Source organism: Mytilus edulis, chromosome 10, assembly GCF_963676685.1.
Source record: "Mytilus edulis chromosome 10, xbMytEdul2.2, whole genome shotgun sequence".
NCBI classification, from domain to species: Eukaryota; Metazoa; Mollusca; class Bivalvia; order Mytilida; family Mytilidae; genus Mytilus; species Mytilus edulis.
This window is the reverse complement of record NC_092353.1, coordinates 51,461,227-51,483,512: the sequence shown is the minus strand read 5'-3', so window position 1 is coordinate 51,483,512 and position 22,286 is coordinate 51,461,227. Positions and strand designations below refer to the sequence as shown.

The 22,286-nt window shown below is 33.3% G+C and overlaps 2 protein-coding genes across 2 annotated transcripts; both read right to left on the bottom strand.

Moving 5' to 3' along the window:
- Positions 1 to 657: 657 nt before the first annotated feature.
- Positions 658 to 4,843, bottom strand: LOC139491445 (uncharacterized). The gene is made up of 3 exons (XM_071279143.1): positions 3,589 to 4,843; positions 1,376 to 1,450; positions 658 to 848 (listed from the first exon to the last, which is right to left on the bottom strand). The coding sequence occupies exons 1-3, from the start codon at positions 4,396 to 4,398 to the stop codon at positions 690 to 692; spliced, it is 1,044 nt and encodes a 347-aa protein (XP_071135244.1). The 5' UTR covers positions 4,399 to 4,843; the 3' UTR covers positions 658 to 689.
- Positions 4,844 to 8,373: 3,530 nt separating this feature from the next.
- On the bottom strand, positions 8,374 to 14,999 carry LOC139491444 (uncharacterized). Its single transcript, XM_071279141.1, has 3 exons — positions 14,277 to 14,999; positions 10,751 to 10,867; positions 8,374 to 8,750 (listed from the first exon to the last, which is right to left on the bottom strand). The coding sequence occupies exons 1-3, from the start codon at positions 14,736 to 14,738 to the stop codon at positions 8,532 to 8,534; spliced, it is 798 nt and encodes a 265-aa protein (XP_071135242.1). The 5' UTR covers positions 14,739 to 14,999; the 3' UTR covers positions 8,374 to 8,531.
- Positions 15,000 to 22,286: the final 7,287 nt, after the last annotated feature.

Genomic DNA, 22,286 nt, shown 5'->3' with positions numbered 1-22,286 from the left:
TTAATTACGTTAACATCCGATAAGCGATTACAAATTAACTGATTCAATTTCGTACCGAGTATTATATTTTAAGCTTAAATGACAACTCGATGACGCTTGTTACTAAATATCGTTTTTCGACCATTCAGGAGGGAATGTACATTTAAAAATCTGTAAATATGATTTTATTTTTATGTTTAATGAACTTAATTTAGATGATAAATAAAAAAAATCGTAGTTTCCCTTCAACCTACAATTTGCACTTTCTGATATAACCAAAGACGATACAATTCAAAACAGCTCACAACCTAAATTATAAAGAACCAACTTAGAGTTCACAATTTAGTTTTAAAACATTGCTTTGTTATGCACAGGTATGAACCTTACACCATAACCATTAACATAAAAATGTAACTTTATATAAATGTATTACTCAATTTATTTCACTTGACTGGGTGGAGTTTAACCGGTTCGCTCATAATAAACCAGTCCATCTATAGATATGTGTTTTAGAATAAACTCATCATTGAAGTGTCCAGTCATTCTTTTGTAAATTCCTTTGATGACACTGATAGGTGATTAGAAATCAGTTATAATTATAACGGTTATTATCCTTATCACACACATCTTCAAATAGACTGTCCTCATGCAAATTAAAACGTAAGCTCCGCCCGATCAGTTGAAATAACATTGGTAATACTGTACGTCATTTATCTATAATCATAAACTATAGTTTGATTTATAACGTTCTTTTTCTGTTCTGTGGATGAATCGGAGTAATTTGATTGCTGTCCTTGCCTTCCCATAGTACTTTTTATTATAATCGATTTTGAATCATCCGTGACTTTATCATATATATGCCCGTCTTCCTGAAATATTGACAAAGTAAATATTAGTTACAATGAATGAAAATCCGATTCCGATGACAATCTCATTGATAAAGAGACAGTTAACAGTGTTGTTTAATCCACCATTTTCTACATTTTGAAAATGCCTGTACCAAGTCAGGAATATGACAATTCTTGTCCATTCGTTTTTGATGCGTTTTTTTATTTGATTTTGCCATGTGATTATGGACTTTCCGAATTGATTTTCCTCTAAGTTCAGTATTTTTGTGATTTTACATTTTTAATAAACTTGAATAATATTTTTTGATACTTTTCTTTTGCATTCTTAGATTAATTGTTGATTATTCGAGAAATATTCAGTGCCTTTCCGCAAATATAGATACACTCTATTAAGACTTTGAAATGCATGGTCACCGATATGATTCAGGAACACATAAACGAACAAATGTTTTTATGTTTTTAGTTTTATTTCAGTAAATAATTAGTGTTCAATAAATATATCCTGAAAAAATCTAAACCATTGATTATCTGTAAAACTAAATATATACCATAACTATAACTATAGGATTTTCCATAGAGTTGTTTCTAGTATCTGTGACTTTATCATATATATACCCCTCTTTCTGAAATAATGAAACATCTATGATAAAAAAAAGATAGTAAAGTGTTATCACTTAACTTGAATTTTATTTTTGACACTTTTCTTTGCATTTATAAATTAATTATCAGTTAGTTTGTGAAAAATAATCACCAGAGGCCAAAAATCTTTAAAGGGATACTACATGTAGATACGAGTATGGTTCAATTTTGTCAACCTAAAGTAAGAAACATTGATGATGAATTATTCACTTGCAAATGAATAATTCGACCTCATTGAATCCGTATTTGTGTGACCTTCAATTTTCCCCCTTAGCTATTTTTGGATATTGCATGAATCGTGCGTGTATGGTTATTTAAAGGAAAAAAATGTCTTGAAACATTGAAAGTGAAACAAAGGTAAAGCATTTGATTGACTGATTTCATTCACAAAACAAATCATTCTTTCACAGGTAAAAAAAGATGATTTTCATATATCTATAATATAAAATTAAACGGACTAGAAAAATCCAATTGCAAAAATTCGCTTTCCATTTTTATACCTTCATGTATGTTTAACTCACTTATATGAACATCGGAGGTCTTCTGTGGTCAACTCGATAGAGAGATAGATGGCGTAAAGACTAAAATTCACACGACACTAAGTAACTTTTATCGAGCTCATACTATTTTATTTGATTATTTTAGACTTAATAATATGGATGAATGATTTACATGGTTAAAAATCAAGTAGCGCCCATTCATTATATCAATTATCAAGTAGAAAGGATGTTCTTTTTTGATTTCTTTGATTTCTTTTTTAGTATTTCTTATCATAAGTTGTTAAGCCTTTGTATGATATCATACAACTTATAAGCCATAAAGATCAAGTTAAGATTTGTAGTTTTGTAATACTCATCATGGCAAGCTAGATTGGATAAATTAGTTACAAGTACCAGCTCAATTGCAACTTTTTATTTTCTTTAGTTTTTCTTTTTGTTTAAAAGGCCAAAGTACCTTTAACTTTGAATATCTAGATGTTTGTGTATTAAAAAAGAGGGACGAAAGATACCAGAGGGACAAATTACGAAAAAAACGTTACTGCATTAGATAAGTCTGCAGAACTGAGGACAACCCCCCCCCCCCGAAAAAAAAACAACAAAAAAAAAAAAACAAAAAGAAAAACAACAAACTAACAAACAAACAAAAAAATCAACAACAACAAAAAACACATGTGATCTCAGGGATGCCCCTGAAGGGTAAGAGATCGTGCTCAGCTAGTTGTTGTTTGCGGAAAGCATATATAAGTTAAAGAGTTGCATTTGCTGATGCGACATTCGAAGAAATGGGACCGGACTGTTGCTACATGTACGGTAGACGGGATAAGTCCTTGCTTATCTGTAACACAGATATAGACAATAATAGTGCATTGACTTGACATATCAACGCTATAAGAATGAAGCTCAGAAACGGGGAAATCCGAGGCTCTGTCGAGATTTTTCACGGTTTTGGGCCGAATCCTTTAATCGTTGATATGTCGAGTCAATGCACTTTTATTGTCTTTTTACTGCAATCTAGAAAAAATCAAGTGTTGTTAAAAGTGTAAATGTTATTTATTTGATTTAAGTATTGGGGAAAATTCCCCATTACAAATGCCTCATGAATAAATACCAGTATCAGGCGAAGAAATATACAACGCAATGAAATATACATTACCCGTTTAAGCCCGCAATGGATATTGTGAGTTTGAGTATAGGCTAACATATCAACAATTAGCATTAATTATAATGATTTATAGGTTTAAAAATACAAAAATTAACAAGTGAACTATGTTTATTCAAAAATGTGTTCCACGCTTTGCTGTATACATTGGAAACAAGAACAGTTTGGACAGGTCGTTTGAATATTATAATATAGTTTCGGCAACTGCTATTTAAATATTTATGAGGAAAAGTTATATAGGGTCAGTGACTGTTTATGACAAAGAAATATGTAATCAACGCTTTTTGACTGCTCAAATAGACGAGTGCAGTATTAATCTCAATACAAGGATAAGTTTCGTCATATTCAAAATCAGAAACGAATTAATTCTTGTTGTTTCATGATTCTATTAGAATGCTGCTTTTTCATCTCATCTTTATTTGTAATTTAAGGATTTTCCCGAAACCTTTTATCGATTTCTTACCTTCAGTTGATGTATGATATCACGTCCAAATTCTTCAATTGGTTTTTGCTGTAATTTGTATGCAGGTTCTCTCAAATCTATATAATGAACGAGTTTACGACTGTCTTTACGTGACTTTGGGTACAATGAATCAAAATCTTTATCGTAATGAACTGTAACTTCAATGTCGTCAGATAATGGAGTTCTGGGAGAAGGTGTGTCACGTTGATATATGATATCATGTTCAAATTCTTCAATTGGTTTTTGCTCTAGTTTGTGTGCAGGTTGTCTCAAATCTATATAATAAACGAGTTTACACCTGTCTTTACGTGACTTTGGGTACAATGAATCAAAATCTTTATCGTAATGAACTGTAACTTTAATGTTGTCAGATAATGGAGTCCTGGGAGAAGGTGTGTTAAGATAAAGAACGACTTGAGTTTTCTTATTTGAAGGTTTTCTCTTTCTATACTGCGCAGGTATATAGTAACGTGTTGTCATCTGACAACGAACGTTGCGCGTTGGCGGACGTCGAATTACATATGTCTGTGGGTAGTCTCTCTCTGGTGATTCTTCTGTCGTGACATACCCGATAGGTTGCTCATTACGCAAATGATTTTGCTGTTGAGGCTGCGATTGTATCACGTATTTTGTCCTACTCGTCTGACAGCTGACATCGCGCGTTGGTCGATAATGAAATTCCGATTCCGATGAAGAGTCTTCTTCCTCTATACAAACAATGAGTCGACTGCCCTCGGGAGAATGTTGATTACGTGAAGCTCTAATTCTAGATGACCTTTCATTATGCCTAGATCTCGAACGCTCGGTCATGTTTTATTCCTGAGTTAATTTTTTTAATATCACGAAAAATATTCACTGTCGACTATTTGAAAAACATCCACATGTAAATGGCTAGTTAAAATTTTTGTTCAAGTTTTAGTTTGCGGTTTGTTATTATATTATCCTTTAAAACAAACCAACCACACAGTAGAAAATCCAAATCATTTATCTTCCTATACAGATTCGTAGATTATTTATCTCATCAATGTAAATCAATTGGTCAAAGTTACCAACTTCGAACGGCTATTAGTAAGGTTGATATATTCTGCCAATTTGTCTACGTCACACTCTTAAAACGATATGAATGAATACATCATTTAACACACCTTTACAAAAACATAAGCAGTCAGCAATTTTTATTTACATATATTCATAGGAAAACGTCCAATATATAAACTAATATGAATAGCGCTTTACGTCTAAACGTTATCGTTGAATCTATGTGCATGTAACCCCTGGTTAGTTTTCAACAAATTAAAATTTGATCTTTACACTAGATAATTTAATTGCGTGCAGTGATCTTTCGAGTCCTATTTTAAAACAATTATAACTTTTTGAAATCTGCATAATAAGGATTATTTTGAAATACCACAATGTAGTTAAAGACATATTGATATTCTTATTAACATAAAGTATACGGAATTAGGATTTCGCAGAATTTAAAAAGAAAAATACTTTTCATATTTTCTTATATAATCATAATTGCGAAAGTAATAACGTTTTCTTCAAAACACCAGTAGATGATAAGTATTAATATAATTTTGTTTATTATAAAAACCGAAACGATTTTGTTATCTAATTGATAACACAAACTTAAGTAACTCGGATTGCATTTTTCATGACCGAAGATGGGCGATTCTCTTTGTCTTCAACCACCAATTTAAACTAAATACCACAAAACAAACTGCAAGGGTATTAAACGGGGCTCTAAACAGCAATCCATCAATACAACAACTTCTTTTTATAATCTATAGATATATAAGGATAAAATATATCTATCTGGTTATTTTGTTTAATTTAATGTTTTCTCACCTATTATTATTTTTTTTCCATATTAGATTTTGTTATTTTATTTTGTCTATTCACCTCTACCTTTGCGATTCACATGCCATAGTGGTATCGAAATATTGTCAACCTCACTTCTTCCATCCGGTCAAATTTATTTTACTTCATTTATATTTAGTACTTTTTTTTGTTCAAAACTATAAAAAATAAAAATAAAACATTTTCAAACATTTCCCAAAAAGGGCTTAATTTTTGTCAAAGATATGTGATTAAATCTTTAAAACTCGAAAAATAAATTATCAGGTATAGAGTGCATTTTTTCTAACACAAACATGCAAACGGCTAAACGCGCACATGTTTTGATCATTTCTTTCAAACATACGTTTGCAAAGATAACATAAACTTTGACAAGCTATGCACACGCTAGAGATGCGTCTGCAGCTTGTAGTTTGTTTGTACAAACGATACATTTGTTCCTGACTTCAACCTGATTAAACGACGTATTTGTTTCTACGTTTGTAAAAAGACTGTTTACCTACAAGATGTGCATGCATTATTGACAGTTCAAACAGGGTCAGTAAAGACTTATTAAACGATGTATTTGTTTCTACTTTTGTAGCGTTTTGAAAACAATAACAAACGCGACACAGCGTTTTCAAAATTTTGGTTAGAACGAAATGCGGCCTATGTTTGTAATGAGTCGTCATTGATGAAACCAGGAGGCCGTATATTTGAAATAAGAGTAAAAAAATCTTTAACAAAATTTAACAAAATAAGTGAACTTTATTGAAATGGCATACGGACTTTCTGGGATTTATATCGATCTAACAACAAATCACATCCATATATATGACAATTAGTTCTCAATGTTTCACACTTCAGTCCTCTTCTACTCTTTTTTAATATCACTTGAAACACACAAGACTATACCATATTGTGTGTCACAATGATACGATGATATTCATTAGGCTTACGAAAGTTCCACATACCGTAAAGACAACTTTATCCATCACAGTTTTCACAGTTAAAGTGTTGATGATTTTATTGCATGATCTTTTTTTATACCAGAGTTGATTTTTGATGTCAATTAACTCAATCATTTAAAATTTATCAATTTTACAAGCCATGTCTTCTTAGACTGTCCATGACGTTAAAATAATAAATCCCTGGAAAATGTTAGTTGAGTTTAGTCTGATGCATTATTTTTTTTTTATTATCAATTGTTTTGGATTTTTAACTATCTGTCAGTGAGTGCGAGATTGTTGATTTATATATATATATAAATATTTACTGTACGTTTTTCCGTTTGAATGTTTTTACGCTAAGTCTAGTCATTTCTGGGGCACTTTAGCTTGCTGTTCGGTGTGAGACAAGGCTCCATGTTGAAGACTGTACTTTGACCTATAATGGTTCATTTTTTTTCAAATTGTGACTTGGATCGAGAGTTGTCTCATTAGCACTCATACCACATCTTCTTATGTCTACGATGTATATGTGTATTCGCTTTGTCTCAAGTTGAATCTTTGCTGTCTTCTATTAGAAAAGAGGGACGAAAGATACCAGAGGGACAGTCAAACTCATAAAGAGAAAATAAACTGACAACGCCATGGCTAGAAATGAAAAAAGACAAACAGACAAACAATAGTACACATGAAACAACACATAAAAACTAAAGAATAACCAACACGACCCCCCCCCCCCCAAAAAAAAAAAAAAAACAAGTGGGGGAATCTCAGGTGCTCCGGAAGAGTAAGCAGATCCTGCTCCAAATGTGGCACCCGTCGTGTTGCTTATGAGATTACAAATCCGGTTAATAGTGTTATTCGGTAGTTCACATTCATGAAAGGGAAGGGGATTGTAGGTACGACGTAAGGAACATATCCGATATCATTTGTGAAACGGTTATTCCATAACGGTCAACCAACTCTTGATTGCGTCCGTAAAATTTAATAAGGGATGATTTCAACTTCACCATTTGGAACTCTTGGCCACTTTGAGTCCATCGTGTTAGACATTTACATTTTATATTCGCATATAAAACAAACCGTCAAAATAAATCATTCTTTGGAGGAATGGTAAATATGAAACATGTAAAATAATCTATTTATCGTAACATGTAGGGAGGTTGTTCTTTTCTTTTTTCTGAAATGTAGAATTAAAAAATGGCCTCAAGTATAAATTTTCGATTCTCTTTATTCAATTTGCAAATAGTTATCATGAGCATGTTATCATGAAACTATATTAAAAGCAATTTATTGCCAATGATGAGCATTTAGAGATCAGTTTTGAGTCTAGGAAATGGATGAAGAATGAACACTAAGTATCTCAAAAATAAGAATTTTAATGATTAATTGTGATATCAGATACTCCAAAAGGATTTATATATTCATTAACATATTTTTCAACCTTTTTATTTCCAAGTCAGCACTACTGCGTAAAATCAATAATTGTCTTAATATATTGTAGACCTAGACGTGTGTTTGTAAAATATGCAAATCAAATTGCCTGTTTCTTAAACTTTAGGTACATATGTATGCATTGTTTTGTTCTTACATGAATTCTGTTGAAATGTGAAACGCAGAATTTCATCGGAATTAAAACGTTCTTATAGGTTGTTGAGTTGTTTAAATGAATATATGATAAGAATTCGTATATACGTTTTTTAAGCTATGCATTAATGTTTTTACTGTTAAACAGCACTTCACTTCACAAGAGAAAAGAGAACATTACTTCGTTAAATTATTGCTTTGCTATTAATCATTTTTAAAGACAATCCGGTACATGTATAAATGTTTCTATGTAAACCTCTTGTTTCACCATCGTTGTGACAGAGGGTTACTTTGTTGTTATTGTTTTCTGTTATATCATTGTATACACAAAGGTTTTTTTGGAATAAAAACTTGTAAACTTGTATTTAACGTGAAAGGAATATAAAAAATAATTACAAACTAATACAAAGTATCAAACAAATAAATATGGTTTTATTGAGTTTCCTGGTGGTGAAAATATAATAAATACAAGAGTCCTGCAATTTTTAATGATTGATCAAGGATCCTTGAGATCAAAATGTTTTGAAAATAACAATTACATACATAAGAAGCTTTTTTTACAAATGTACATCATTTATTTTTTACCTTGTTATATATACTATTGATTCTCTTATATCCAGGGTACTTATAAATTGATCTGAATTCATAGTACTTTTTCTTATTTTTTGGTAAATCTGAGTATTTCAATTGCTCTCTATCGTAAACGAATGTCTTAACAGGGTCATGTCTTTCCATATATTCGTCCACTTTATTCCATCCACCACCAACTGTGACCATATAATCTTTGTACTGAAGTTTTGACAATGAAAAACATAAGTTATCATAATAGCGTCAATAATAAACGTAATAGACAAATGTGTTTGAATTAAAACTAGACTTATATATATACATATATTACACTTTGATCTGCATTGTGTGATTGATTCATATATCGTCTTTGTAAAATATACAACAGAGTATTAAAAGTCATATGTCAAAGGGACATTCATATGAAAAGGTTTTTTTTTTTTATTTTTCTTGATTGAATTTTTGTGTTTTACATACACCATTGGTTTATTATTTTTATTACGTTATATGAGCCATATACATTAAAATTTGAAGAAAAAAAGAAAGAAAAAACATTTTAGTTTGAGCTGTGACTTTTATGTCAGTTCAGATTGGATAAATGTGACGCAATGACTATCTGAATCATGGCTTTATTTTAGTTCTTTATTATTACAGGATAAATACTGCTGCTGTCTTTTAGTTAACATTATTTTAAGTGTAAATGTTAAGGGCCTTTTATTACTCACTTTACTGAAAAGAATTTGCACATTGTTGACTGTCGTACATTAGCCTGTAGTTGCGTACGTTCTCGTTTGATGGTTGGGTAAATACAAGTGTAGCTGTCATAATGCTAATCATAACACATCTTATTGTTATGAATATAATTAGGCTCAAGAGGTCACACATCCATATATCTTAACGTGAAATGGACGCTGGTTAAATGCTTTTACTTTTGTCTTTAGAAAATGTTTGTATTAGTAATCGTTAAAAAAAAGAAAGACATTTAACTGTCGTATTAGTGATACAATTACATGACACAGACAAGAGGATTTTTGAAGCAGTAATACACGACGGACACGAATAATCGTCGTTAAAATTACCATGATTTGGGAAAGAGTAAATAATGATCAAGCCAAAAAGACTATCAAGAAAAATATGGTACTTTTCAGAAAGTTCGTTGTAGTCATAACTAAATACGGTACCCTTTTGAGTAGCTTTTCAGACAATTCAGTATGTTGAAGTTTACATTTAAACTTTTGCACAATCTGAGTACAGGCTTAACAGGTATTAATTTACTGAATACGAATTACCTGAACATTTCTGAATTGACCGTAGTAGATAAGTCTAAACATTTAAGACTAAGATTGTCTTAATTACTAAATGTATTGTTCAGCCTTTTAAGATCCATTCAGATAAAAATGACCTTTTCATATTAAATTGTTTTACTGGTGACTAAGAGCTGATCTGACCTACAAAACGGTTGACGAAGAACTACGACTGTTCAAAAAGAAACCGCGGGTATTCGTAGGTGCTCCGGAAGGATAACATATTGTGCTCAACTACAACTCATCAAGGCAAGCGCATATTTTGATTTTAAAATGTTTTATCCTGGTATCTATGATGAGTTTATTTACAACCACTAGGTCAATGCCACTGCTGGTGGATATTTATTTCCCCGAGGGTATCACGAGCCCAGTAGTCAGCACTTCTATGTTGACTTAAGTTATTATTGATATGTTCATAATAATAAATTAACTGTTAACAAAACTTTGAATTATTGAAATACTAAGGCTTTCTACCTCAGGAATAGATTACCTTATCTGTATTTGGCGAAACTTATAGGAATGTTTGGTCTTCAATATATGCTCTTCAACTTCGTACTTTATTTGGCCTTTTATTTTTTTTTATTGGAGCGTAACTGATGAGTCTTTTGTAGACGAAACGCGCGTCTGGCGAAAATATATTTTTTTTTATTCCTGGTATCTATGATGAGTTTATTTGTAATGACTTGCATTCGAGGATACTAAGTTAACTTTTAGGAAACGGGATGAGAATGTTGTTTTATGTACGACAGTTTAAACATACCCATGGTCAGCATCCAAATATAGATAGTGTTGGTTTCTTTTTATTCTTATTTATACATCATTTTAGTTGATGTTTCGAGGTTCTTTTTACGTTTCTTTTATCTGATATTAATTAGTAGTTTTTGGATTTGTTTCACCTACTATTTTCTTATTTCTCACCTTTTTCGGTTTTATAGGATCTGGATCTTCCGGAAATGGATCTGGAAATGGCCATGGTGGAAATGGCTCATCCTCAAATATTTCAACATCTGGTCTCAAATCGATACAATAAATCAACTACAAATTCAATAGAAGTTTGTTTTAAATATGGCAAAAAAAAAGAAAAACAGTTGTTCGCTCAGCATAGACATTCATCTCTTTGAAACACGGAAGTACCACTTTTTTTAAAAGTATTAAGCAATTGATTTATATAGGACTTGGTATCCGGTGGAGAGTTGTCTCATTGGTAATCGTACGGCAAATTATTTTTATATTTACTAGTATGTACCATATGTTGATTGAATATCGAATACCCAAGATATGTCACCTCTGTGTCTTATATTTTAGGAATATTTTTTTTTTGGTTAGAAAGTGTCAACGAAAACGTCTTTTAAAAAACGTGATTAAATTTGTAAAGACTTGTACTACTAACAGACTCGGTCATTGTTTTGAAGTGTATGTACGTCTTTTGAGAGTAGGATATGTTTGTTTCTTTTATCAAGGTTAAGCTCGGAATTCCAAGCAGTGAAATGTGTATCATTATCGGACCTTGTATGCAGTGAGTCAATTCTACTATTTGTAAGAGAAAAACTGTCTAAAATAACTATTTGGACGGCTATATAGTGTATCGAACCTGATCAGAGGCCCCACAGTTGGTTTATTTGGTTTCTTTTATGAAAACTATGACGTTATGGATAGCTTACCTAAGCTTCTAATAAAGGCAATATAATGTGCATGTGAGGAATATGAAATTATAACTTATACTTATATACTTTCCATGGTGATAATGAGAAAATAAGAATTTCGATTATGTTTTCGAATACTGGTACAAATGAACAGGTAAAACGTAAATCAGAATCGACAAGAAAGAGAGACAATAAACGTTTAAAAGAATTTAATTTCATTCAAAGTAACACAGAGGCTTTGAACGTTGATGATCATTGATAATATGAAAATTGATGTATGTACCGTGGATGAATACGAGGAACGTACAATGAATACAGACGTTCCCCTTTTGGGAACCTCTTCATTCACACAAAGTATTCCAATTGAACACGTTGATGAGAATATTAACATCCCAGCTCCTTTGTTCTACCAGGTGGGATCTGAGACGCATCATTCCTACCAGATTACCCCAGCTTGAGTTTCTTTGTTTTGCATGCTTTCCTTTGTTTTGAATGCTTAATCCATAATGAAACTTAATTTATTCATTGAGAAAAGACACCTTTTCAAAATTTGTGAAGAAAAAAATCCATTGTCGATGCTGGGGTTCGAACTCAAGACCTTTAGCGTATCAACCCACTTCACATACCCCTATACCAGGAGGACTGGAAACGCACTCTCAGTTATTCAACATATTTAAAGGAAGAATGTTAATGTCATTAGTGGGTCGAGTTGGCAAACCTTTATTCAGTGGGATTTTAACACTTTTCATAAATAAGGCGAGTTGTCAGACTGATTAAATCCTAGCTCCTTTGTTCTACCAGGGGTGATCTGAGCCGGATCATCCCTACCAGATCACCCCAGCTTGAGTTTCTTCATTTTGCATGCTTTCCGTTGGTTTGTAATATTTGGCGGGAACGCCTTATCCACAATAAAACTTAGAAATATTTATTGAGAAAAGATACACTTTCCAAATTTATGTAGAAAATTCCATTGTCTATGCTGGGATTCGAACTTAAGACCTTGTGCATATCAATCCATGACACATACCCCTAAACCAGGACGGCTGAATAAAAAATCTTAGTAGTTTAACATATTTGAAGAAAGCATGGTATTTTCATAAGTTTGGCGAGTATGCAGACCTTTTATTCATTGAGATTTTAACCCTTTTCATAAATAAGGTGATTGTTCGATGGGATTTTACCCTTTTCATTAGTGGGGCGAAAATGGCGATTTTGTGTGGGCCGATTGGCAAGTGGAGCAAGTTGACATGGTTTCATATTTAAACATCGTGTTTCGGGGTTCATAAAGGTCATATATTATATAGTAATGTATAAAATACATTATAATAGTTGTGTAAACTAGATTTTATGAACTGTAATTTTTTTCCGTCTAAGCTAAAACAGGGATGTGGAATAGTTATCCCATTCGGTCATCGGGGTGATCTGACAAAGACACACCGCGTGCTCATGGGATAACTATTACTTGTTCAATGGAAAGTGGCGATTTAGTGTTGGCCAATTATCCAGTGGGGCGAGTTGACATGGTTGATTTAAATATCGGGTTAGAAAGGGTATATATTAATATATAGTAATGTATAAAGTATATTCAAATGTTTGTTCTAAACTATATTTTATGAATTGTAAATGGTTTTGTGTCTAATTCAAAACAGCTGGGATGAAAAATAGTTATCCCATTCGGACGTTGTTTGTCAGTGTAAGATCACCCTCTGGCCTCCGATGATCTTACACTGACACACTGCGTCCTCATGCGATAACTATTACAGAACGATGTACATTTCATAAACCAGTTACTGTTGATATATCCATAAAACAGGTTATTAATAGCGACAGGAATTTACCTGTAGGAGAGACAATAGAGTGTAAATAAAACCTAAATAAATAGTGAAATGTAAACTAGTAAAGATTTGAAATGAAAGAACAAAGACGTACTGTATATAAGAAAGATTCTATAGAATCGAAACATGAAGATTTCGGGAAAATTGTTTGCAAAAGAAGTACAAGTGTTGATGTTTTGATCGGAAAGGTCATTAATAAAAACCTTACAGTTACATGTAATGTAACTAGAAAACATGTTGAAGCGGTTGATAACCGGAATGCAAGGTATGAACATCATTTTCAATTACTTTTACCAGTTTTATGATATAACAGAGAAGAAATTTTATTCGGATAAAGCGACGGAAGCAATTCAACTGATGAATAACTATGTGAAGTGTAATAAATTGTCAGTATTTATAATGAAGTCATTTATAAGTCTTTTGTGTGATAGGTTTGCGTCAATTTTTGTATAATTCTGTGACTGAATTAATTCATTTGTATTTTTTTGTGTTTATTTATGATAAACCTTGACTTTGTTGAATGCGTTTTTAGGATTGGAATCCATCCGCAAACGCTACAAACTGAGGCTACAAATGTACATTGTTGAATTTTTGAATAGACATTAAAAAAATTTTGTTGAATACAAGGTATCTATATACTGTTAATTGTTAATATAATGAAGTAAATTTAGGAATTTTTTTTATTGTAATTGGTTGTAAGATGAAAGAATGTACATTTATATAAGGATAGATAATATTTATAAAGGTTGATGTTAATAATTTATAGTGGGAGTTTTTTTTCTCATTTGCTTTTTCCCCGACAAATGAGACTGTAAAAATTGGGGCCCCCTTAGTTGCTTCCCTGGGCAACTGAGGGTTGGTGTAACAGGTGATTGTTAATAAAATATGTTTAATATTAAAAAGAAAAAAAGAAATGCTGTAGAATGGTAGTATAGGGACTTTTAACAAATTAGAAATATATATTACCTCCTCAGTTGGTGGTGGTGGTGGTGGCGGTGGTGGTGGAGGTGGTGGTGGAGGTGATGGCGGCGGTGGTGGTGGAGGTGGTGGCAGTAGTATCACATAATATGTGTTCATCTGACAACCGACATCGCACTTTGCTAGTATTGGTGGTGGTGTTGGAGGCTTTGATAGTAGTATCACATAATTTGTGGTCATCTGCCAATCGGCATCGTCACTGGCTGTTGGTGTTGGAGTTGAAGGGAAGTTGCGTGTGGATAGTATATCGTTATAAGTGTTCACCTGGCAACCAACGCTTCGAGGTGAATGACGCTTAACTACATATTCCTTTCGGCAGTCTACATATTTTAGTTTTTGAAAAGTCTCTTCATCAACTCCCGGTTCGATCGTAACATACCCAATAGGTCTCCTGCTCCGAAAGCTATTTTTAGTAACGGATTTAACATGTGTTTCTTCATATTCTGACATTTGTATACACTTTTGTAGCTATGAATAACGAATACGTCAGTGAAAGACTAATCCCTTATTTATCAGCTTTGAATAACCAACTGTAAGTTTTACATATATGGTCACATACAGGTAATAAGGTTCATAAATAAATAAAAACTTTATAAAAGTACAATTATCATCATACATCATACATTACTATCTACATACATTTGTAGCAAAATCCCATATCTTATTTATACGTATATGAACAGCACTTGAGTTCTACAGGTTTATTGTTGAGTTAATGTAACAGCTGGTTATAATTTTTTTTATATCTAAGAATTTAATCTTAAGTCTAAATTGTTTAATTGCGTGAAGTGATCTTTTGAATCTAGTTTTAAATCTAATTGTTAAGAATTATAACCGTTTCAATTGATTTAAATCTGGTGTTTTTATAATACTAGCCCTACTTTGAAACAATTAATATTTAAAATCTGCTGATTACGGATAATGCTTTGATACAATAATATATATTTAATAATACACATCCATAATGATACACATTCTATGCAACCATTTTCTTGAAATGTGATTGCTTTATAACTAATTTCTATGTAGATATTACTACGACCTTCTTGATGTTTTTATTATTCAGCAAGTTTTTAGGAATGACATGAATAACCTTCACTTTAGCACCTTTCGTTCAATGACTTTGTTGTATGCCGCTGCCCTCTTTTATGGGAATTATGATAGATAACACAATTACGCTCTTACATATCGTAACAAATGTAATAAATATACATGTTTATTGAAACTATGTATTGGTTCCAAAAACATGCCGATTTGTTGTTAAAAAATCGATCCCACAAAACACAGGTTTTTTTTTTAAATTTTATTTGAATCAGATGACTTTTCCTGAAAAGATTTGATACATAATGCAGTGAAAACACCAACCGTATACAAACAGGGATGGTGATCGGACCTGATTTAACACATAGGCATTTCAAGTATGTACCTGTTGAAATTGAGAATGGAAATGGGGAATGCGGCAAAGAGTCAACAACACGATCAAAGAACAGCCAACAATACATGTAACATTTCTAGAACAATCTTAGTACATGTACTATACAAACATGTACGATGGGATTTTGTCAAATATTTTTTTTCCAAAACTTTGTGTGTTTTGTTTCCATTTATTTTCTATTTTCTTTTACTTTGCAAAATGTAAGTATTGTTGAAAAAAAATCAATGACTTGTTTTAAAATCAAATTAAATTTAAAAAAAAAAACTATCTTAGACTTTTATTTTTATAAATTAGTTGACTAATATTAAAACCTTTTCAACACTTACACTGCCTGACTAAATGAAAACATCAAAAACAAAAGTATACATGTACTCTTTTAAGTAGGAATTGTTTTGATGATTGATTATAAAAGGAACTGTCTCAAGGGTATTTCTACCTAAACCGCCAGCAGGTCTAGTAATAATGCTGTTCCACTCCGTCAAAAAGACCTTTTTTAAAGAATATTCCATCAGATTAACTTGGTCTTCTTTGGAGGGAAATTATGTTACTTTTGGTCATCCGATTCAGTTGTACGTTGCGTGAATGCAATTTTTATTGCATTGGCGATGCAATCACTTTCTGTCTGTCCATAGTTTATACATCTTTCAACTTTTATAGGAAAAGTTTTTAATTGGCTTCTATGGAAGGAGATAATCAGTAATTCTTTCGTTTGCATGCTACCTCATTCAATCAATACCTAGTGCTGATCTTGATAACAGATCTTCTAATAAAATTAACGGTATCAATTTTCCTGCACCAGATGCGCATTTCGACAATACATGTCTCTTCAGTGATGCTCGTGGCCAAAATATTTGAAATCCAAAGCTTATATAAAAGGTGAAGAGCTATAATCCAAAAGGTCCAAAAAGTATAGCCAAATCCGTGAAAGGAATCAGAGCTTTGCATGAGGGAGATACATTCCTTAATTTATAATAATTTCTATCATTTTGTAACAGCAAATTTTAATAACACAAAAAATCCGTATTTTCATGCCAGTACCGAAGTACTGGCTACTGGGCTGGTGATACCCTCGGGGACTAATAGTCCACCAGCAGAGGCATCGACCCAGTGATAGTAATAAAATTAACGGTATCAATTTTCTTGCACCAGATGCGCATTTCGACAATACATGTCTCTTCAGTGATGCTCGTGGCCAAAATATTTGAAATCCAAAGCTTATATAAAAGGTGAAGAGCTATAATCCAAAAGGTCCAAAAAGTATAGCCAAATCCGTGAAAGGAATCAGACCTTTGCATGAGGGAGATACATTCCTTAATTTATAATAATTTCTATCATTTTGTAACAGCAAATTTTAATAACACAAAAAATCCGTATTTTCATGCCAGTACCGAAGTACTGGCTACTGGGCTGGTGATACCCTCGGGGACTAATAGTCCACCAGCAGAGGCATCGACCCAGTGATAGTAATAAAATTAACGGTATCAATTTTCTTGCACCAGATGCGCATTTCGACAATACATGTCTCTTCAGTGATGCTCGTGGCCAAAATATTTGAAATCCAAAGCTTATATAAAAGGTGAAGAGCTATAATCCAAAAGGTCCAAAAAGTATAGCCAAATCCGTGAAAGGAATCAGAGCTTTGCATGAGGGAGATACATTCCTTAATTTATAATAATTTCTATCATTTTGTAACAGCAAATTTTAATAACACATAAAATCCGTATTTTCATGCCAGTACCGAAGTACTGGCTACTGGGCTGGTGATACCCTCGGGGACTAATAGTCCACCAGCAGAAGCATCGACCCAGTGATAGTAATAAAATTAACGGTATCAATTTTCTTGCACCAGATGCGCATTTCGACAATACATGTCTCTTCAGTGATGCTCGTGGCCAAAATATTTGAAATCCAAAGCTTATATAAAAGGTGAAGAGCTATAATCCAAAAGGTCCAAAAAGTATAGCCAAATCCGTGAAAGGAATCAGAGCTTTGCATGAGGGAGATACATTCCTTAATTTATAATAATTTCTATCATTTTGTAACAGCAAATTTTAATAACACAAAAAATCCGTATTTTCATGCCAGTACCGAAGTACTGGCTACTGGGCTGGTGATACCCTCGGAGACTAATAGTCCACCAGCAGAGGCATCGACCCAGTGATAGTAATAAAATTAACGGTATCAATTTTCTTGCACCAGATGCGCATTTCGACAATACATGTCTCTTCAGTGATGCTCGTGGCCAAAATATTTGAAATCCAAAGCTTATATAAAAGGTGAAGAGCTATAATCCAAAAGGTCCAAAAAGTATAGCCAAATCCGTGAAAGGAATCAGAGCTTTGCATGAGGGAGATACATTCCTTAATTTATAATAATTTCTATCATTTTGTAACAGCAAATTTTAATAACACAAGAAATCCATATTTTCATGCCAGTACCGAAGTACTGGCTACTGGGCTGGTGATACCCTCGGGGACTAATAGTCCACCAGCAGAGGCATCGACCCAGTGATAGTAATAAAATTAACGGTATCAATTTTCTTGCACCAGATGCGCATTTCGACAATACATGTCTCTTCAGTGATGCTCGTGGCCAAAATATTTGAAATCCAAAGCTTATATAAAAGGTGAAGAGCTATAATCCAAAAGGTCCAAAAAGTATAGCCAAATCCGTGAAAGGAATCAGAGCTTTGCATGAGGGAGATACATTCCTTAATTTATAATAATTTCTATCATTTTGTAACAGCAAATTTTAATAACACAAAAAATCCGTATTTTCATGCCAGTACCGAAGTACTGGCTACTGGGCTGGTGATACCCTCGGGGACTAATAGTCCACCAGCAGAGGCATCGACCCAGTGATAGTAATAAAATTAACGGTATCAATTTTCTTGCACCAGATGCGCATTTCGACAATACATGTCTCTTCAGTGATGCTCGTGGCCAAAATATTTGAAATCCAAAGCTTATATAAAAGGTGAAGAGCTATAATCCAAAAGGTCCAAAAAGTATAGCCAAATCCGTGAAAGGAATCAGAGCTTTGCATGAGGGAGATACATTCCTTAATTTATAATAATTTCTATCATTTTGTAACAGCAAATTTTAATAACACAAAAAATCCGTATTTTCATGCCAGTACCGAAGTACTGGCTACTGGGCTGGTGATACCCTCGGAGACTAATAGTCCACCAGCAGAGGCATCGACCCAGTGATAGTAATAAAATTAACGGTATCAATTTTCTTGCACCAGATGCGCATTTCGACAATACATGTCTCTTCAGTGATGCTCGTGGCCAAAATATTTGAAATCCAAAGCTTATATAAAAGGTGAAGAGCTATAATCCAAAAGGTCCAAAAAGTATAGCCAAATCCGTGAAAGGAATCAGAGCTTTGCATGAGGGAGATACATTCCTTAATTTATAATAATTTCTATCATTTTGTAACAGCAAATTTTAATAACACAAGAAATCCATATTTTCATGCCAGTACCGAAGTACTGGCTACTGGGCTGGTGATACCCTCGGGGACTAATAGTCCACCAGCAGAGGCATCGACCCAGTGATAGTAATAAAATTAACGGTATCAATTTTCTTGCACCAGATGCGCATTTCGACAATACATGTCTCTTCAGTGATGCTCGTGGCCAAAATATTTGAAATCCAAAGCTTATATAAAAGGTGAAGAGCTATAATCCAAAAGGTCCAAAAAGTATAGCCAAATCCGTGAAAGGAATCAGAGCTTTGCATGAGGGAGATACATTCCTTAATTTATAATAATTTCTATCATTTTGTAACAGCAAATTTTAATAACACAAAAAATCCGTATTTTCATGCCAGTACCGAAGTACTGGCTACTGGGCTGGTGATACCCTCGGGGACTAATAGTCCACCAGCAGAGGCATCGACCCAGTGATAGTAATAAAATTAACGGTATCAATTTTCTTGCACCAGATGCGCATTTCGACAATACATGTCTCTTCAGTGATGCTCGTGGCCAAAATATTTGAAATCCAAAGCTTATATAAAAGGTGAAGAGCTATAATCCAAAAGGTCCAAAAAGTATAGCCAAATCCGTGAAAGGAATCAGAGCTTTGCATGAGGGAGATACATTCCTTAATTTATAATAATTTCTATCATTTTGTAACAGCAAATTTTAATAACACAAAAAATCCGTATTTTCATGCCAGTACCGAAGTACTGGCTACTGGGCTGGTGATACCCTCGGGGACTAATAGTCCACCAGCAGAGGCATCGACCCAGTGATAGTAATAAAATTAACGGTATCAATTTTCTTGCACCAGATGCGCATTTCGACAATACATGTCTCTTCAGTGATGCTCGTGGCCAAAATATTTGAAATCCAAAGCTTATATAAAAGGTGAAGAGCTATAATCCAAAAGGTCCAAAAAGTATAGCCAAATCCGTGAAAGGAATCAGAGCTTTGCATGAGGGAGATACATTCCTTAATTTATAATAATTTCTATCATTTTGTAACAGCAAATTTTAATAACACAAAAAATCCGTATTTTCATGCCAGTACCGAAGTACTGGCTACTGGGCTGGTGATACCCTCGGGGACTAATAGTCCACCAGCAGAGGCATCGACCCAGTGATAGTAATAAAATTAACGGTATCAATTTTCTTGCACCAGATGCGCATTTCGACAATACATGTCTCTTCAGTGATGCTCGTGGCCAAAATATTTGAAATCCAAAGCTTATATAAAAGGTGAAGAGCTATAATCCAAAAGGTCCAAAAAGTATAGCCAAATCCGTGAAAGGAATCAGAGCTTTGCATGAGGGAGATACATTCCTTAATTTATAATAATTTCTATCATTTTGTAACAGCAAATTTTAATAACACAAAAAATCCGTATTTTCATGCCAGTACCGAAGTACTGGCTACTGGGCTGGTGATACCCTCGGGGACTAATAGTCCACCAGCAGAGGCATCGACCCAGTGATAGTAATAAAATTAACGGTATCAATTTTCTTGCACCAGATGCGCATTTCGACAATACATGTCTCTTCAGTGATGCTCGTGGCCAAAATATTTGAAATCCAAAGCTTATATAAAAGGTGAAGAGCTATAATCCAAAAGGTCCAAAAAGTATAGCCAAATCCGTGAAAGGAATCAGAGCTTTGCATGAGGGAGATACATTCCTTAATTTATAATAATTTCTATCATTTTGTAACAGCAAATTTTAATAACACAAAAAATCCGTATTTTCATGCCAGTACCGAAGTACTGGCTACTGGGCTGGTGATACCCTCGGGGACTAATAGTCCACCAGCAGAGGCATCGACCCAGTGATAGTAATAAAATTAACGGTATCAATTTTCTTGCACCAGATGCGCATTTCGACAATACATGTCTCTTCAGTGATGCTCGTGGCCAAAATATTTGAAATCCAAAGCTTATATAAAAGGTGAAGAGCTATAATCCAAAAGGTCCAAAAAGTATAGCCAAATCCGTGAAAGGAATCAGAGCTTTGCATGAGGGAGATACATTCCTTAATTTATAATAATTTCTATCATTTTGTAACAGCAAATTTTAATAACACAAAAAATCCGTATTTTCATGCCAGTACCGAAGTACTGGCTACTGGGCTGGTGATACCCTCGGGGACTAATAGTCCACCAGTAGAGGCATCGACCCAGTGATAGTAATAAAATTAACGGTATCAATTTTCTTGCACCAGATGCGCATTTCGACAATACATGTCTCTTCAGTGATGCTCGTGGCCAAAATATTTGAAATCCAAAGCTTATATAAAAGGTGAAGAGCTATAATCCAAAAGGTCCAAAAAGTATAGCCAAATCCGTGAAAGGAATCAGAGCTTTGCATGAGGGAGATACATTCTAAAAGAGAAGCGAAATATATCAAAGGAACATTCAAATTCATAAGTAAAAACAATCACAAAAAAAAAATACAAATGATGATTGAAAATGAAATGACTTTATTGGTATTTAGTTCAGAAACCAAACTTGGCACTTTTAAAACAAACAAAACTACATGTAGTTTAAAATTTGTATCTAATTGCCCATAGAGCGAGATTGAAATGTTTTTAATTTCACCTGTATGCATTTTTTATTGCATTGATGGAGAGTATCCCTTTATAGGTAAAGTGAAAAACGAATAATCTAAATCGGAAAATAATTTAAGGAAAATGAAGATGATTACAGGGACACGGGTTAACAAGATACCATTGTATGAAGATGGTCGAAAAGTGATTCCGACGGGTGATTTGATGATAGTTGAACATATCTTCAGTAGAAACCTTTGGATCTCAATTTAAATAATTCAAGATACATTGTTTTAGAGTCAAATATTAGTTCTGATTGCAGTATAGATGCGATAAGAACGAATGTACACATAGAGCTGTGAATCATGAACAAACAGTCCCAATCCGTCCGTAGAAAACAAACGATACCGAACGAATGTTGGGTTGGTCTTAACTTAAAATCAATTGAATAAAAATTGTATGACAGCAACAAATATATACCATTATACGAGAATTTGGTTGTCGATACAGATTCGTATTTACAAATGGCATTGTTGACAA

Excerpts from the sequence above, each read along its gene's own strand:
- LOC139491445 (XM_071279143.1), bottom strand. The coding sequence starts at position 4,398 with ATGACCGAGCGTTCGAGATCTAGGCATAATGAAAGGTCATCTAGAATT. Across the intron at positions 1,451-3,588 it reads ATATCATACATCAACTGAAG|AAAGAGGGGTATATATATGA; the intron begins GTAAGAAATCGA and ends TCATTATTTCAG. Across the intron at positions 849-1,375 it reads ATCCTATAGTTATAGTTATG|GAAGACGGGCATATATATGA; the intron begins GTATATATTTAG and ends TCAATATTTCAG.
- LOC139491444 (XM_071279141.1), bottom strand. The coding sequence starts at position 14,738 with ATGTCAGAATATGAAGAAACACATGTTAAATCCGTTACTAAAAATAGC. Across the intron at positions 10,868-14,276 it reads CACCACCACCAACTGAGGAG|TTGATTTATTGTATCGATTT; the intron begins GTAATATATATT and ends TTGAATTTGTAG. Across the intron at positions 8,751-10,750 it reads ATCCTATAAAACCGAAAAAG|TACAAAGATTATATGGTCAC; the intron begins GTGAGAAATAAG and ends TCAAAACTTCAG.